General features: G+C 36.6%; 1 protein-coding gene across 16 annotated transcripts in view; it reads left to right on the top strand.

Annotated features, from left to right (window-relative positions):
* Positions 1-13,847, top strand: part of PRLR (prolactin receptor) — a 158,144-nt gene extending 144,297 nt beyond the window's left edge. For all 16 annotated transcript variants that reach the window (XM_038123831.1, XM_038123824.1, XM_038123825.1 and 13 more), the window contains 10 exons: positions 1,147-1,316; positions 2,117-2,283; positions 3,088-3,229; positions 5,215-5,347; positions 6,599-6,768; positions 8,012-8,181; positions 9,121-9,265; positions 10,089-10,188; positions 11,123-11,192; positions 11,816-13,847. In XM_038123831.1, coding sequence (XP_037979759.1) covers positions 1,147-1,316; positions 2,117-2,283; positions 3,088-3,229; positions 5,215-5,347; positions 6,599-6,768; positions 8,012-8,181; positions 9,121-9,265; positions 10,089-10,188; positions 11,123-11,192; positions 11,816-12,826 — 2,278 coding nt within the window. In that variant the 3' untranslated portion in view covers positions 12,827-13,847. The remainder of the gene's footprint in view (positions 1-1,146; positions 1,317-2,116; positions 2,284-3,087; positions 3,230-5,214; positions 5,348-6,598; positions 6,769-8,011; positions 8,182-9,120; positions 9,266-10,088; positions 10,189-11,122; positions 11,193-11,815) is intronic.
* The last annotated feature ends 3,468 nt before the right edge of the window (positions 13,848-17,315 follow it).

The raw sequence follows: 17,315 nt of genomic DNA, 5'->3' as shown, positions 1-17,315 counted from the left end.
TGAGGCAGTCTGTACACACATGGCCAAGAAGGCCAGTGGCACTCAGCCTGTGTCAGCAATAATGTGGCCAGCAGGACCAAGACAGTGATTTCCCCCTGTACTCGGCACTGGTGAGGCCACACCCAAATCCTGTGTGCAGCTCTGGACCCCTCACTGCAAGAAAGACATTGAAGTGCTGGAGCATGACCAGAGAAGGGCAGCAGAACTGGAGAAGGGTCTGGAGCACGAGTCCTGTAAGAAGCAGGTGAGGGATCTGGGCGTGTTCATCCTGGAGAAAAGGAGGCTCAGGGATCATCTTATCACTCTACAACTCCCTGAAAGGAGACTGTACTCATGTGCGGATCAGTCTCTTCTCTCAGGCATAGTGATAGGACAAGAGGAAACAGCCTCAAACTGCACTAGAGGAGGTTCAGGTTGGACCTCAGGAAGAATTTCTTCACTGAAAGGATGGGAAGGCATTGGAATAGGCTGCCCAGGGATGTGGGCAGTCGCCAGTTCTGGAGGTGTTCAAGAAAGGACTGGACATGGCACTCAGTGCTATGGTCTCGTTGACAGGTGGTCAAAGCTTGACTTGACAAGCTTGGAGGTCTTTTCCAACCTAAATGATTCTCTGACCTTGCTGAAAACAAACTAATCAATAAAAGAACTTTTTGCCATAGGGCCCATAAGTTTAATTTCTAGGGGTAATATGAAAAGATATTTAGCAACTCATCTAATTGAAGTAAATATTTTTCATTTCCCTCTTACCTGCTTATAAATATTGCTAAAATTTCTTTGTTCTGTCTCTGGAAATTTCTGTTTCTGTTCTTTTGTTGATTTATTCCTATGTATAAACAAAGAGGAGGAAGCATTCATCAAAACAACTGCAACAAAAATGTAAATGAAGCATTTATGGTAATGTCATTTGACATATACCAAATGTTTCCAAGAGATTAGATTATAGATATGTATAAAACAAAATTATAATAAATATATATCTATTGTTTTATTTAAATTTATTAATATTATATATCTATATTATATATATGTGATTTTATATATATATATATATACAAACATTTCATATTTCTCTGCTGAATCTAGCCCATTTCTAAAATATTATCTGCTTTGCTTCATTTCCTAAACTTTTAAATCATTTTGTTTCAGTGAAGAAAAAATCTATGAGTGTCCAGACTACCTAACATCAGGCCCAAATTCCTGCTACTTTGATAAAAACCACACTAATCCCTGGACAACATATATTATCACCGTAATGGCAACAAATGAGATTGGAAGTAACAGTTCAGATCCTCAGCATGTGGATGTAACTTCTATAGGTAAAATCAAAAAATTAAATGGAAAACAAACTAGTTGGAGATGTGTGCAGTTTTTAATCCCAGAACAGGTAGTAGTGAAAGATTTCTTTCCTCATGATATGAAACTTGCTATTGATAAGTGTTTATTACATATAATTCAAAATATGCATGCTAAATGTATGTGAAAACTGAATTTTAATTCTAAATTAAGTAACTACATACTTGATTGTAGGAATTTCATGTATGAATATGTAAAAATTTTAACTTTAGCTGAAAAATTTGCTTCACTTTCTAGTTGTCTGCAGTTTTTTAATTAGACTCAATGTAGATTATAAAATTTTCAAATTAGGTCAAGCTACTGAATACTTCAAATGTAAAAATATTTTTGACTGCTGGCATTGTAGTCTTGGAAGGGTAAAAATAACTGCCTGAGCATTATGCAGGCTTTTTGTAGTACTTTCTATTCCTGACTCCATTCTACTTTCTGCACACACATAATACACCATTTTAATTATAATACACTTAGTTTTTCTAGCTATGAAATAGCTGACATTCTAGTTTTGCAGGAGTGGCCTTATAAAATTATGATTTGTATTTCCTCAGCCTGACAAATTCAGAGTAAAGTTTAAGATTTGCTGATACTGTTGGAAATCAGGAGCTAGTTAAATTCATTGAGGAAAAATGAAAAATAAAAGGCTTCTTTATTATTCTTTTACAGTGCTGAAATATCTGAAAATAATATGATGACATACAAAACTATAAAGGAGGTGGTTTTTTTCTGAGAGAAAATTAAATGGCACACTTTTCATTCATTTATACAGTTCAGCCAGATGCTCCTGTGAACCTCTCTCTAGAAACAAACACATCTGCTAACCTGTCATACCTTTGGGTAAAATGGTCTCCACCCCCATTAGCTGATGCCAGCTCTAATTCACATGTGTATCACTATGAGCTACGACTAAAGGAAGAGGAAAAGGAAGAGTGGGAGGTAAGGAAAAAATGTATTTATTTTATAAATGCTCTATTCAGTGAATTCTTTTGTCTCAGTTTAATTGGTCCTGTAAAAATTTAAGAATAGAAAAATTATTGTAACCAGATCTGATTAAAGAAAGAAAAATTCTGGAGTGGTCTGTCGACACTGTGAAATTCAATATATTTACATAATTATTCTAATGTTATCTATGACAAAACCCAGTTATCATCATCCTCTTCAACATGATCAGTTGGAGGCAAAGTGATCATCAGAAATTCTGTTGTGGCCTACTCACATTTAACCATTTCCATTGGCATTCCCCATCTGTTGCCATATTTCTAGGAATCAGCTTCAGTACTGCTACAGCTGAGTTTTCAGGAGAAAATGTCATTCTTAAACTTATAGTCACGTGTCTTAAATGCTGCCTAGCTTGTTGATGCCTTAATGATGGAGAATGCTATGCATTTTGAAATATTTCTGAGGAGAAATTAGAAGGGTCTGAGAAAGTCCCTTAAAGCCACTGAGAAAGATTTGAATGGGGGTTTATATATGATCTGGACTACTTGTAATGCTCCTTACCTTATGGATCTGATGGCATATCAGGAAGTCTACAGTTCCATATTTTCTTGAATATCAGAATCAGCAGTGATTTTTTTCTGCTAAATCACTACTTTTGCTTCTTGGTAATTGATATCTCATAAATACCCAACTTAAATCCCTGACTTTCAGGAGTCACTAACTCATGCCTGTTCCCTTTATGGTTTATTCATTGAAGTGGTCCAATTCTTTATTATTTTCCAAGTCCATTTTCTTTTACAGACAGTATCTGTAGGAATGCAGACACACTATGAGGTGAGCAGCCCGAAAGCTGGGGTGAAGTACGTTGTTCAGGTGCGTTGCATGCTAGACCTCGGAGAATGGAGCGAGTGGAGCTCAGAAAGAAGCATTCAGATCCCCAAAGGTGAGTGGATGATTGCTGCTCTGTAAATTGCTTTTGAAGTGTAGCAGGTTCAATGCTGTGAAGGTGCCTAAATGCCAGTCCTGAAAACCTGGCCTCTCACATGGGTGTTTTGTAGTGCTCAGTGCATTTTACCATACTCTCTGTGTAATTGCTTTGTTAATCTTGTTGGTCTGGTCAGGATCCTCTGCTGAAACTAGCTATGATAAACAAGGTGGGATTTACTAGGAAGTCACTTCTGATACAGGCATGCCTCAATAATATATTGTCCCTGTCCCTTTATTTAAAAATCATGTTGATTTAATCTGTAGCTATAAATATCAGGTAATGTTTTTTGTATAAGAGCCTGGACTGAAAGCCCTGATGGCACTTACAGATACTATCACATGAAAGTCACTATCTGTGTTTTACTGGATTTGAGTAGACACACTAAATATGTATGACATCATTATCTTGTTGCCAGGCACTTTAGCCTAGTTGACTCAAAACTTCTTCAGTTACTAGTTGTATTATTCATTATTTGACATGGATATTGTTGAAGTACTGTTAATAGAAAAATATTTTTTAGATGTCCCATTTTCAGATCTGCCTTAGGCAATTAGAAATTTGAAAAATCAATGTCTCTGCTGTACATAGTAGAAAATATATATTATTGATGTAATAGGAATATTTTTGCCACAAATACATAACTGCAAAAGTTTCAATCACTTCAGGGCTGACGAGCATCATCCTATTCAAAATTTAAGCATTTTTCTCCACCCAGTTCTTAAGTGCTGTTCTTGAAACTATAAAAACTTGCTCAGGAGCAATCATGCAAGTAGCCTGAGTACTGAACATAAAAACATTACAGTGAAATATGAGAGCTGCTTCTTTGTATATTTTGAGTACTTCAGAAGAAAATTACTGGCAAGGACACCAACAAATAGACATACATTTACATTCTTCCTTTTTCACCTGAAATCAAAAGAAAATGACAGCATACCTTTCAAACAAACACAGTAATCTTAAAACACATATTTTGGAAAAAAAATGGTTTTGTATGTAGTGGTTTGAGCCCAGCTGGCAACAAACCAGCATACAGCTGCTCAGTCATATGTCACCATGGTGGAATGAGGGGAAGAATCAAAGGTAAAATCTATGGGTTGGGATAAGAACAGTTCAACAATTAAAACAAATTAAAATGTAATAGTAATAATAATAATTGTTGTTGATGATGATAAAAAAGGCAGAAAAAATAATTGACAATATGTTTGCTCACCCATATGTTTGCTCACCCACTGCTGATCAGTGCCAGACTCCATTTCTGAATCCTGATGGGCACTGGTTCTGGGTAACTCCCAAGTTTGTATGCTGGAGATGATGTTCTATGGAGTGGAATGTCCCCTTGGTCAGGTCACCTGTCCTGCCTATAGTAACTCCCAATCTTTTTTTTCTGTTTTGTAGCTCTTCATTGACAGTGCAGGAGACACAAAAAGGTCCTTGGCTTAGGATAAAAATAACTTAGTGACAAAATATGCCTTTATTATGAAAATTATTCTCATACTGTATCCAAACCACAGCACTATACCAGTTACTGAGAAGAAATTATCTCTATCCTAGCTGAAACCAGAACACCACAGAAAATAGATTGGATAGTAGAGTGTATTTTAAATAATTTTATAGAACCTGCTATGACAGTATTTTAACATTCCTTATGAGATTTTGGTGTGGAAGAAGGCCACAGGCAGGAAACTAAAACTGTTCTTCAGTGTGGCTGCAGCGAGAGAGAATTCTGAATCCAGGTGAAAGTAGCAAGTTGTTGCCCTAAGCAGCAAATGGTCCCTCCTTTCCTGTGCCACTACAAAGCAAGTTCTTCTTTTTTCCTGTTCCTGTTTTTCTGTTTTCCTGGTTTTCTGTTTTCCTGTTCTCTGTTTGACATTGTTTAACAAATTCCAGGTGGACCTAATGGATTAAACTTACTAACTAGTTCATTTCTTTATCTTCTACAGAACGGTTACCTCCTGAAAAGCCTATAATAATAAAGTGCCGTTCTCCTGAAAAAGAAACATTTACTTGTTGGTGGAAACCTGCTTCAGATGGAGGACTCTTGACCAAACACACTTTGCTTTACAGCAAAGAGGGGTAAGAAGTGCTGTATAGTTCTTCAGTGTTTTGTTGGAAGGACCTGGAAAATCAATCCTCATTGGTTTCTTATTTTGGGAGATGCCATTTTCTGTAGTCCATGGTTTTGTCCAGCGGCATATTATGGCAGCAACATGTCTAAGATTGAAATATTAAGTCTTGGTCTCTTTATAATTGCAGGTATATAATTACTGTGAATTCTGTATTTTCATTGCTCATCAACAGCGTATTAGTAAGCAGTACAACTGCACAGTCCTAAAACTCTTCAACCACACAGTCTTAGAAATAAAACTTTCCAAAATTAGCAGATTTGGAAAATTTTTAGACTAATAGACTAAAATAAAATAGACTAAAATTTTTATATTCTGATAAGGCTCGTTTTGCACTAGTATTCATAAGGCATGAATGCCTTCTGGTTTCTGTTGTAATCTTTCCTTGGAACTCAGATAAAGTGCTAGACATTCGCTTTAAAGAAAGAATCAGTAAGTCTTGTGAACTTTTTTTGGTCCTTTTTAGTTCACCTACTACCGCTCTACCTTGCAATTACCTAAATAGATGCTAAACTCTGTAACTGTCAGCTGAGAGTCCACTCTTAGTGTAAAAAGACAGATTCTGGTCAAGCCAGGTATGGCAGAGTAAGAGGTCCACACCCACAACTTTTTTGTTTGTTATTGTGCATCTAGGAAGAGCATGAAAACAAAGACAACATACTCTCCTACCCCTCCTCTGACTTTGGGAGGCTTGGGTATGGGTGTGAAGGAGAATATAAAGTAGATTTATTTTTTTTAATGATCAAGAAAGGAAAGACCAAATAAATTCTGAAAGCATATTAGTGTATTATGCAGAATTCCTGTAAGTGTGAGATGAACATTGTAAATACATAACTTTTAATAGAGAGGTTGGAAGACCTCAGCAATCACTTCTACTCAGATTCTGGAATATGTAAGTGCTCTGGGCTGTGCAGTGAACAGTGGCTTTCAGAGAAGGAAGAGCTGTGCTGTACTAGCCCACAGCTGCATCTGCAACAGCCTAAATCCTTCAGGCTTTGTGGTGTTTACTTTGTGGGGAAAATGCTTAGTACAGTCTCTGGGATTGTCTAATGACACTTTAGTCTGGAAGCAGTTTTCTGATTTTCTTCACTTTGCCACGTGTGAAAAATCAGATCCAGCCCTAAATAATGCTGAAGTACTAGTAACCAAAATCAGGTGTTTTAGTCTGTGTAACCTAATCACTGGGATTCTTTCATTTCAGAGAAGAAAAAGTTTATGAATGTCCAGATTACAAAACTGCAGGCCCCAATTCGTGCTACTTCGATAAAAAGCACACCTCTTTCTGGACCATATACAATATTACTGTGAGGGCAACTAATGAAATGGGAAGTAATGTCTCTGATCCTCATTATGTGGATGTGACTTACATAGGTAAGAGTTAAAAAGTAGTTTCTGTGGAACCAAATTATTCAGAATCATGGGTTTTGACACAAGAATTTTAATTCCAGCTCTCCTTGTATGTAGTATTACATTCAAGTTAAAAACTTATACAAATAAGATATTCCTTAGTGTAATAAAAAAATCAATATTCATCCCTTTACCGTCTTATTTTCCAAAGAAGCCAAAAATGCTAAAAGCTTTAAAATTATGTTCAGATAAACATTTATTGGCTTTCCATATTTCTTGTAGTCATACCCTACAAGAAACATCATCCAGCTAAAATCTTTTTTCCACTGTACAAGCAATGGAAATCAATTTGATCTTTTAACTAATAATACTTAAATCTGATTACCCAAAAGTAGTTTCCAGACCCAAGAGAAGCTGCATTAGTGCTTTTTATAGCAGTGATAATCTCTTTCTCAGACTTTTTCTGCAGAGTGACCATGGACAAGTAATTAGGGTTTTATCTAAGGGAACGGAACATTATCCTTGATAACCATTTTGTTGTCAAGGATTTGGCTGCCAGGAGTCTGGCGACTGAAAAAAGGATGCTAGAGAAATGGCTTTATACTTTACCTCAGTGCAATGACCTGATGAATCTTTGATCAGACATATATGCACAATATGCAGAAGCTCTACCTCTGAACTGAGGCAGATGCAAGTCTGACTGTCGAAGAAACCTGTGTTCCGTTTCAGTTTATTTTTGAAATACAGACAGAGCTGTAATATGCTGTTTTGGTTTACTTGAAAGTATCCTTACTTAAAAGTAAGGGATCATGCAGTTGTGTTTTGTGAATGTAAAAGATGGAGGGGACAAGTTTCATTAGCTGCATCCATGTTTTCAGTGTTCCTAAATATTTATGCCAAGCTTTGATAAGGTTATAGTAGAACACAACTTGCATAACATAACACCAAAGATGTTAACTTTGAAATAGAGTTGTGGGGAAAAGTAACAACAAATGGAAATGTAAGAAAAAACTTTTTGATGATAAATGGTTAAGGTGAATCTCACCATGAATTCAACATACTTACTACTATTCAGGAGGGTTTTAAAATTCATGAATCCATATTTACTTTTCTGAAAACTCTAGATTTCTATATTCCAGTAGCAGTTCTAAATTACCAGACCCAAAGGAGATGGCAACTCTTCACTCACATCATTTTGTCTTTCTTCCTAAGCTGCAAGGAAAAATGTCATTTAGATTCTTGATTGACAGTTCTTTTGTTTCAACAGTACAGCCAGATCCTCCTGTGAATATAACTTTGGAATTAAAAAAGTCAATAAAGAGAAAACCATATCTGGTACTGACATGGTCTCCACCCCCACTGGCTGATGTCAGATCTGGATGGCTTACCCTTGAATATGAATTGCGACTAAAGCCTGAAGAAGGAGAGGAATGGGAGGTAAGGATGTCACAAGTTTTGCTAGATAATGTTTTCTCACCAGCTAGATTTTGTCAGCCAGGTCCCATGCCTGAATATAATGAAGCAGACACTCTAAATAGTTCATAATTTTTCAAAAGTGCTTGTGTGACCTGTGATTTCCTGCTGGTATTTCAAATACTGCTGTACAATAGCTGGTGATAAAGTATTTGTTTTTAATTGCGGTCATTATTTATTATTTATATTGGCATTGTAGTTTAAATTGTTCCTTCTCATTTAGTCACATTTCTTTCATGATAATTTGTTCCTAGGCACTTCTTAGATAAGTTCAGTGACATTACATAAAATAATTTAAGTTTATATAAAAAACCATTAGGTAGTAACTGTAGTGGCCACACAAAAATAATCATTTTTTATGGCCAGGATCTACAGCTTAAACAGCTGAGTGGCAAAATAAAGACTCCAGCTATTGGTATTTGACTCCATCCCCTTCTTGTCTGCAGAACTTCCAAACCACCTCTGTATCTCCTCCTCCCTTCCCCCTCCCACCACACTTCCCTCTGGCCATTGCAAGACCTACTTTTTATTACCTGTGTATTTCCACAACTCCACATTCCTTCTTCCTCTCTGCATTTTCTTTCTCCCTCATTAATCTCTGTTTCTTCCTTCCTCATTAAGCTCTGCCTCCTCCTTTTCCTGTCACCATTGCAATTCCTACCATTACCACAGCTCCTCTCCTATTTGCCATAAATTCATTATATATTTTACAGCAGCTTAATTTGCACTGTATACCAGAGCCAGATCTCATTTCCACCTGCTAGAAAGCTAAACTATAGAAATAAAATAAATGTACCATTATTCCCTGCCTGCTCAACAATTGTTGGAAAAGATATCCAGAATCATTCTATATTCCCATCTTGATTACCAAAACCTTAGCTGTGACATTTATTTTATTTCCAGACTATTTTTGTTGGACAGCAAACACAATACAAAATGTTTAGTTTAAATCCTGGAAAGAGGTACATTGTACAGATTCATTGCAAACCAGACCACCATGGACTGTGGAGTGAGTGGAGTCCAGAAATGTACATTGAGATCCCAACTGGTGAGTGGCCAGGCATCCCTTCTGTAATTGTTATTACGTGCAAGTTCATGTTATAATTTTTTGTTGGCTCTTTGTGGCATCCATGCATCCTAGTTTCCCTAGGACAGACAAGAACATCATTGCTAAGGTAACCAAATCCTTATCATCCCTGCACCATACCCAGATACCTTTCCCCTTCATTACTTTATGATGGAGTTAAGAGGGTGAATAATTTCTTTGCTTATTTAAACCATATCCTTTCTGTCTGTTGCCTCATTTGTTCTCTTTATGGTAGTTTTTAATTAAAAGAACACTGGCAACTGCATAAAAACTATGACACAGACAACAAAGAGCGACTGCCTTCAGGCAGTAACAGCTCTTCATTACTCTTTATCTGGAATTAATATGAAATAAGCACTTCAGTATAAAAAGTGTTACGTTACAATAAAAATCCTTAAAAATATGTAATCCTAGGTCACTTTACCCAGCATTTAATTAATTTTATGATATGTATTTAATAATGAAATGACTACAGGTTTGGTACAACTGGATTTGAATCCAATCTGTATAATTGGCTGTGACAAAATTTTCCTCTCCATGCATTTTTGTTTTATTTTTCGGAGACAGTTTATTTCCTGTGCAGTACCATTAGCAAAAATTATATTCATTATTTGATATTACAGGGATTGTTGAGATCCATCTGTGCTGCTGAAGGCCTCTGTTCGATAATAAATTTGGCAGTTTAGGCCAATTTTTAAAATAGAAGTAATTTGTGAGGTTTTTTTGGCATGCTGACTATGCATATGCTAGATATGTGTCCTTGAATAATTCTGGTTTTTCTTAGACTTTAGAGTAAAAGATATGGTTGTGTGGATCATCGTTGGTGTCCTGTCATCTCTTATATGCTTAATCATGAGCTGGATAATGATTATGAAAGGGTACAGGTAAGCTACCAATTTCACAATTGCATGGAGTCCAAGATCAGAGAAAACTTTTCAAAAATAGACTTCTAATATTTGATTCCATTTCCTATAGCATTTACCTTAGCTTATAAACTATTAGTTATAGATATTTAACTTAATTTGCAACTGATAAAGCTGTGTTTCTGCTCCTTATGGAAACCAGGCTAAATTCTCTGTTAGTAAAGATCTGTCTCTGTTAGATCTGACTAATCTTGGTTAGTCATGTAACATTAATCAAACGTTACTTGGAGTATCCCTGTTCCTGTAGGAGCCATGTCTTTGGGTTTTGTCATAATTTCCTAAAGTAAACAAGGTTATATTATGAGATTGTCTTTCTGCCAGCCTCTCTATCAATTTCCCAAGTGATTTCTTAGAATCCTGGCTAATTTCAATCAAATTTGAAAGAGAAAGGTGTTGCAAAGATTATTGCTTTTGTACAAGTCTGACAAAAAATACTGGCTGAGTAAAAGAAAGGGATAGAAACTGTGGTTGGAAAAGCCATCCTGTTTAGCAGTAGTCAGGTGACAGTCAAACATGCACACACAGCCCCACTAGCCCTCCTGAAGCGTGCCTCTTCACTGTTTCTTGGCCAAGGATGAATTTACAATGGTATTAGAGAACTGGAGGTTAAGGGACAGATGACAATTAAAAGGACATTAATAATTTTACTTTTCCAGTTGAGTAACTTTTGTATTACTGGTGTTTTTTATAATACATATAAGTGTACTTTATGAGCTGTGATTGATTTGTCAGTTACCCAGCTTGAGAGGCAGACAGGAGACAGAGGTGCAACTGGACATATAAGATATGGGAGAAGTGTTTAAAATCCAAGTCATATTCTGAGGAAGTGGGAGAACAAATAGTGAGCTAGCATCTGAATTTATACCTCGTATGTTTGCTCTGGGTTTTTTTTTAGAATGATGGCCTTCATCCTGCCACCAGTTCCAGGACCAAAGATAAAAGGCATAGATACACATCTGTTGGAGGTGAGTACCACAGCCAACAGCAAAAGGATTCACCATAACTTGCTTTTCCAACTTCTGTACTAGGAAACGCAGTTACCACAGTGAAGTGTAAAACTGCTTCAATTAATCAATGTTGGAAATACACAACACTTTCCTGTTGAACACGTGGAGGATATGTGTGAGTCACAGTTTTGTCTTTCACTTGTAACAGGAGTTTAAGAACAAGGTTTGTGACTGCCCTGTTTCCTGGGACATAAGGAAATGCCTCTGTGAACTTCCTAGTAGTTCTTATGAAAGATGCTCTCCACGGTCTTTTGCCATGCTGCAGAGGCAGGACATGTCTACACTGCAATTCTCCTCCATTTCCTTCTTGTCAAACTCAGAAGACCCATACCTGCCAAAAGCTCCCTGCTCCTCCCACATTACAAACATGAATTTTAGGTTTCTCTCCCCACTGAGGAAACTCAGGAATTTTTCTTCCCTTCTTTCATTATTTTCTGCAGCAGTAGAAATCAGGTTTATGTCTAGCAATGTAACTATCAAAGTGTTTGTACATAAAATATGTAGATTGCTCACAATTGTTCTAGTCATATAATTCCTAAGGTTGACAATGAAAAATTATATCCTCTTCATTATACCTTCAGACAGGAAAATCTGAAGAATTACTGAGTGCTCTTGGTTGCCATGGTTTCCCTCCAACATCAGACTGCGAGGAACTACTGATAGAATATCTGGAGGTAGAGGACAGTGAGGATCAGCAACTCATGCCAAGTCATGACACTCCCAGTAAAAATACAAAAATTATACTCAAGGAAACAGACAGTGACTCAGGCCGAGGGAGCTGTGATAGCCCATCTCTCCTCCCTGTGAAGTTCAAGGAATCCCACAGCCTTCCATCTACTCTTCAAACACAAGATGTAAGAGCTAAAGAAAAGAAAGGGGGGAAAGGGAGCTGGGACACTCAGTGTATAGCCTCAGCCTCAGAACAGAAAACAATCCCTTGTGAGAGTATAAAGTCATGCACATGGCTGGCAACTCAATTACCCAGTAATCAGGCTGCTATGTTTGCCTACCACAGCACTGTGGAGGCATTCAAGATAACACTGAACACCACAAATGTGAACACTTCACCAGTTTTGGTGGGAAATGAAGAAAATCGTCAGGCACTATATCCTATTGCTGAAACTGTGTATGATGACCTGGAAAAGATAAGTGAGATGGAGTATTCCAAAACTGACCAAACCATAGCACAGGTCAAACAAAACGAACATAGTAACAAGTCACCTTTCCTGCATCCTAAACTAATGGACTATGTAGAAGTTCATAAAGTCAGACAAGATGAGGAACCAACACTATTACTGAAACATAAAGAAAACAGTGGAAAGACCAAAAAATGCACTGTTCCAGGAACCAGCAAAGAATATACCAAGGTCTCAACAGTTGTGGACCATCACATTTTAGTATTGTTGCCAGATCAGCGCAGCCAGAACACACCTGTATCTCAAGAACCTGTAACAGAAACATCTCAGAACCCTCAGCAAAGTCAAGCTGAGAAGAATACGAGCTACAGCACGACAACTCCAAGTGACTCCAGAAGAGACACCAATGGATCAGACTACATGGATCCATCTTCCTTTATGCCCTCCTTTAAATAGCCTTTTAGTACAGCACATATTTAGTAATTACACACAGTAAAAAGAAATCACATAGCAGGCAGTTCTTTAGAAAAGCCTAGCCTCCAAAAGCCTAGCCTCCTATGTGCATTTTACAGGTAATAAAATAATCTGTGAGTCGAGGTAATAGTCGTGGACATAAACCTTGAAACATTAGCACACATTTCTGACAAAATGAAATGAGGAAATGGATCTTGTCTGTCATGAAAAATGCACTGTAAAATAATTATTCAGTTCTGCAAAACTTCTGTTGGTTGATGAAACCTGAGGAAATACCACAGATTCAACAAAGATGAAAATTATTATGGGTCAGTCAGCAAACCATAGCAATCTGAGCAGTTCCTACATTAGATAAATCATTGCACAACTGTATTCTTACCTACAATGTGTTTTCTTCTGAATGCATTCTGACACTGCATTAAGTTTTCTTTATCTTTTTTCTCAATCCTTGAGAAAAAGGAGCTCTTGTACATGACAAATCATATATAAAAGTGAATATATTCTCCAAATGGCAGTAAAATAACAAATTCTTCTAAATATATTTTTGCTTTGTTTCAATGTGACAGAAAACTGCATCCCATTCATATCCTAGTCCAGACAAACCAAAATTAAAAAGAAAGCGGGATAATATATAATATACTGCCTTACTGTATATAATATACAATTTTACTTTAATATAAGCCCAAATGTTTAACTATGTATTTTTAAAGGCTATTTTTCTATTACCAAAAAAAGAGCAAAATAAAGTATTTTTTAATTTCCCAATGCTATTTAGCTGCCTAGGAACTTTTCTCTTTCCTTCTGCTGAGGCAGTAACAAGTAATGCTATAATTTCTATACAATGCATAAAATTAAACTTTATACTAATTAAGAATATGGAGACATTTTTAAACTATATTTCTAATATATTACAGATATATTACTATTTGAATTGTAAATTATTTGTTTCACAGGTTTTTTTATTACCTGTAATTATATAATTAAACTAGAGTTTAGGTTTTGAGACCCAAGGTTCTTTCCCTTTGGATTTGTACTCTGATGCCAATTGTAAATGATATGGGGCTGTCCTGTAACCTGCACTTTTCTCTGAGCCTGGAAGTAAAGTTTGAAGTCAGATTTTTCATAATGAATTGATGAATATTAATTTTGGAATCAGCCTCCAAGGTCTGAGTTAGACCTCCATTGAAAAAGCAGTGGGAATGAGGAGACGAGTCCATGTACTTCGGCTGGTCATGTGTCCCCACAACAGCAGTGGGAGCAGTAAAGGGTCTATTATATCCCATGTAAGTGAAGACAGAATCAAAAAGATACTGTAGTGGCTGCAAAGTTGCTCTGGCCTTCCTTCTTGAAACAAAAGTTTAATTGACTCCAGAAAAGTATGACCAGGTGATGACTGGTTAAAAGTGGGCCAAGTATTTAGCCAGCATCTGTAGCTTCAGGGGAAACTGGAAACTTAAGCTGGGGCAATGATCCTGTACCTGTGGAAGAGAGTGTGTTTGATAGATGGGCTCTCTTTTGTCAGTCTCCTTCCTGAACAGCTTTACTTTTCTCCATATTTTTATCATTTTATGCACTGAGCAAGCCTTCCTGCAGTATCAGGTACCTGCTGCAGAGCCAGACAAAAGAGAATTTCAGATTTTGAAGGTCCCAGAAGGCCATATCTAATTCAGCAAATCAGATTCTTACCCTTTACCTTCAAAGCCTGCTCAAGCACAGGTTGGTAGAACCACCTAGCCTTTGCACAGACAGGACATTAGAACTTAATTAATGATCTGTGTGTCTATAAACATACATGGTAATGTAGACTGTAACATTAGGGTGGCATCAGATTTAGAGCCTGTCCTCTATACAGGCAGCTGCCCACTTTCAGGGGCTGGTCAGAGCAGTCTGGATGCTCCGCTGAAGGTGCGGGAAGGTATCCTAGATTCCTAATTCAACCACTTATTTAACACATGAAGACATGAAGGGGCTACTCCAGGTATCAAGCATAAAACTCTGTTCAGTTATAGTTAATAGAACAATTTTACCATAGATACTCTGTCTGTAGTATACTTAAAATTTTCTAGAGAGGCTAGAAGTACTGCAGAGAAACTCTTGAGTTATGAGGAAACTTTTGTGTGTGGAAGTGTGTAAGCTGACAACACACTATGTCTGATGATGTTTTATTAACCCTTCAGTTTTCTGACTGCATCTGAGAGCTAATAGGATCAGACACATTCCTCTTTCTTTACACAGATAGCTCCATCTGTGGTTTTCCTACACCTAATGATGTGCTGCTACAGGCCTTCCAGGATGTATCTAGTAATGCACAGAAGCTGTAGTATCTCATCAAGCCTAGAGCCTAAAGATGTTCCTTACAGAGTAGATTTCTTAGGTTAGAACACAGTGACTACCCAGATGTATGACAGGAAAAGGCTGTTCCCACCAAATCTTTTTACCTGAAGTTACTTTTCACCTGAAGCAAACAGACACAACAGTTAGCAGATTTTAAGTGTAGGGTTTATCCTGCCTAACTGTAGGCATGTGTGCCTCCAATAATCCACACAGAAGGAGAGTCAGGGAGTTTCTCTGCTTTGTCATAAATGAATACTGAAACGGTAAAATAGTTGTAGCCTAAATTACTTCATGTGGTGTTGAGCATCTCCCACCTTTGCTGATGAATGTGTCAATATGCCAAATCATCATGTCTCCCTGTGAAAAGGGAAAGTCAACTACAGTGGAAAAGGGGTATTTTCTTGCTGCTTTGAAATGTTGGGGGATTTGCTAGCTAAATGTAATTTGAATGCATTGTCATAAATATATTTAATTCTTGAAGCTGAACAAATGTGCACATAGATTAATTTTCCCTTGGATTTGCTTGTATTTTCCAAAACACCTTGTTCCTCTCAGTGGCAGAGCTTCTGAAAGTGACCTTAAACATCTGACAGTACATGGAAAAGTAAATACTAGCATTCTCTAGAATCAAAATAACCTTGAGCTTAGTGTTTGGTCCTTTGAATGTTCAAATATTTTTTTTTTTTTTGTGTTTGCAACAACATTTATGCTTGCAGGTCTTTAAGCTTTTCATTAGGAAGTACATGAGTTGTTGCAGCAGTTCTACAGAGTCAATCAGAGTAAAATTATGGCACACCAGTGGAGAAAAACAAGCTCTTGATACGTCCTTTGATATCTAGAGGGATGAACAGTATTTACCCCTCTAACTCTTGCACCATTAGTCAAATTTTTCACTTGGAATAATTATTTCAAGATTGTGAATGATATTTTCAATGTCAAAGTTATCCACGTGTCATTTATAGTGTGAACTACTTTGTAATAGCATAAAGCCCTAAAAGGTAGCATAAAGACTCTTCTGCATAAGTGGTTTTACAAAATTCCTAAAATTGAACATATATATTTTATTTAGTTACCTCTTCTTCTGACTCAGACTAACTTTATTAATATTTTTTCTTCAGTATTGGCAAATATGATTCATTACCATACAGTTGTTTACTAGATTTTTTTTAGCAGAGACATATTTGATGTACAATTTTAGTATTTCTGTGTAGTATTTCAGACTTTAAAAGAAATACAAACTAATGAATTGGCACGTGTTCACAAAGCTCAGTATTATACATGATGAGGACTTTAGATTTGGGCTTTATGATACTATGTAACTACAAAGATTATTTAATGAAAATGCAGTGAAATAACCAGATATAATATTAGTAAGAGGATGTATGTGTTTATGGAACAAACTGTAAAACAAATATGTAATGATGATTTATGTCAAACCAGTGAATTCTGTAGTATATCTGTCGATGTGTCTATGTTTAAATGGCTGAAAAATAGACAGCTGCTTTAAATGTCATTCAAGTATCCAAAGTGTGATAGCAGCAGGTGTTCAAAATGTATAAGCAGAATTTTTTTTGAGCTCTCTGAAGCATTGTATATGTGGGGTTTACATCATGAAGCCTGTAAGTGTATTTCGTAATTTCATGGCAACTATAAACTGATCTGAAGGTGTTGTGCAAGGAAACTGAAGTCCTGTAAGGCATTCGAGAGACATCAGACATCTTCTACAAAGCCATAAAGACAAATGAAGTGAAGAAAGCATCATGAGATCCGGCATCACATTCTCAAATAATTGCTACCTCAGAGGTTTTTTTTTTTTTCTCCCTTTAAGAGGCAAACAAGAAAAAGCCTTTTGCCTTGTGTGTAAATTTGTGACTCATTCTATCAAGAATTTAAAAATTTTATTTGTGACTTCAAAATATTTTTGTTAACAAACAGCTTGTCATGGAATCATCACTTGCGTGGAAGTGGTAGTATGAGGATGGAATATTCTACATGTGTAGCAAAATTAAATGTTTTTAATATGGAGGAAAAAAAAACACACTGAAGAAAATTCTGCTTTGTAAGAATATTCTTGGTGCCCGGATGGGCAGTCAAGTATCAGTCCCGTTCCTGACCTGAAAAGTTTTTTGCCACTATT

This window comes from Motacilla alba, chromosome Z (genome assembly GCF_015832195.1).
Source record: "Motacilla alba alba isolate MOTALB_02 chromosome Z, Motacilla_alba_V1.0_pri, whole genome shotgun sequence".
Classification (NCBI taxonomy): domain Eukaryota; kingdom Metazoa; phylum Chordata; class Aves; order Passeriformes; family Motacillidae; genus Motacilla; species Motacilla alba.
The sequence above is the reverse complement of the archived record's forward strand: the minus strand, read 5'-3'. Positions and strand labels throughout refer to the sequence as shown.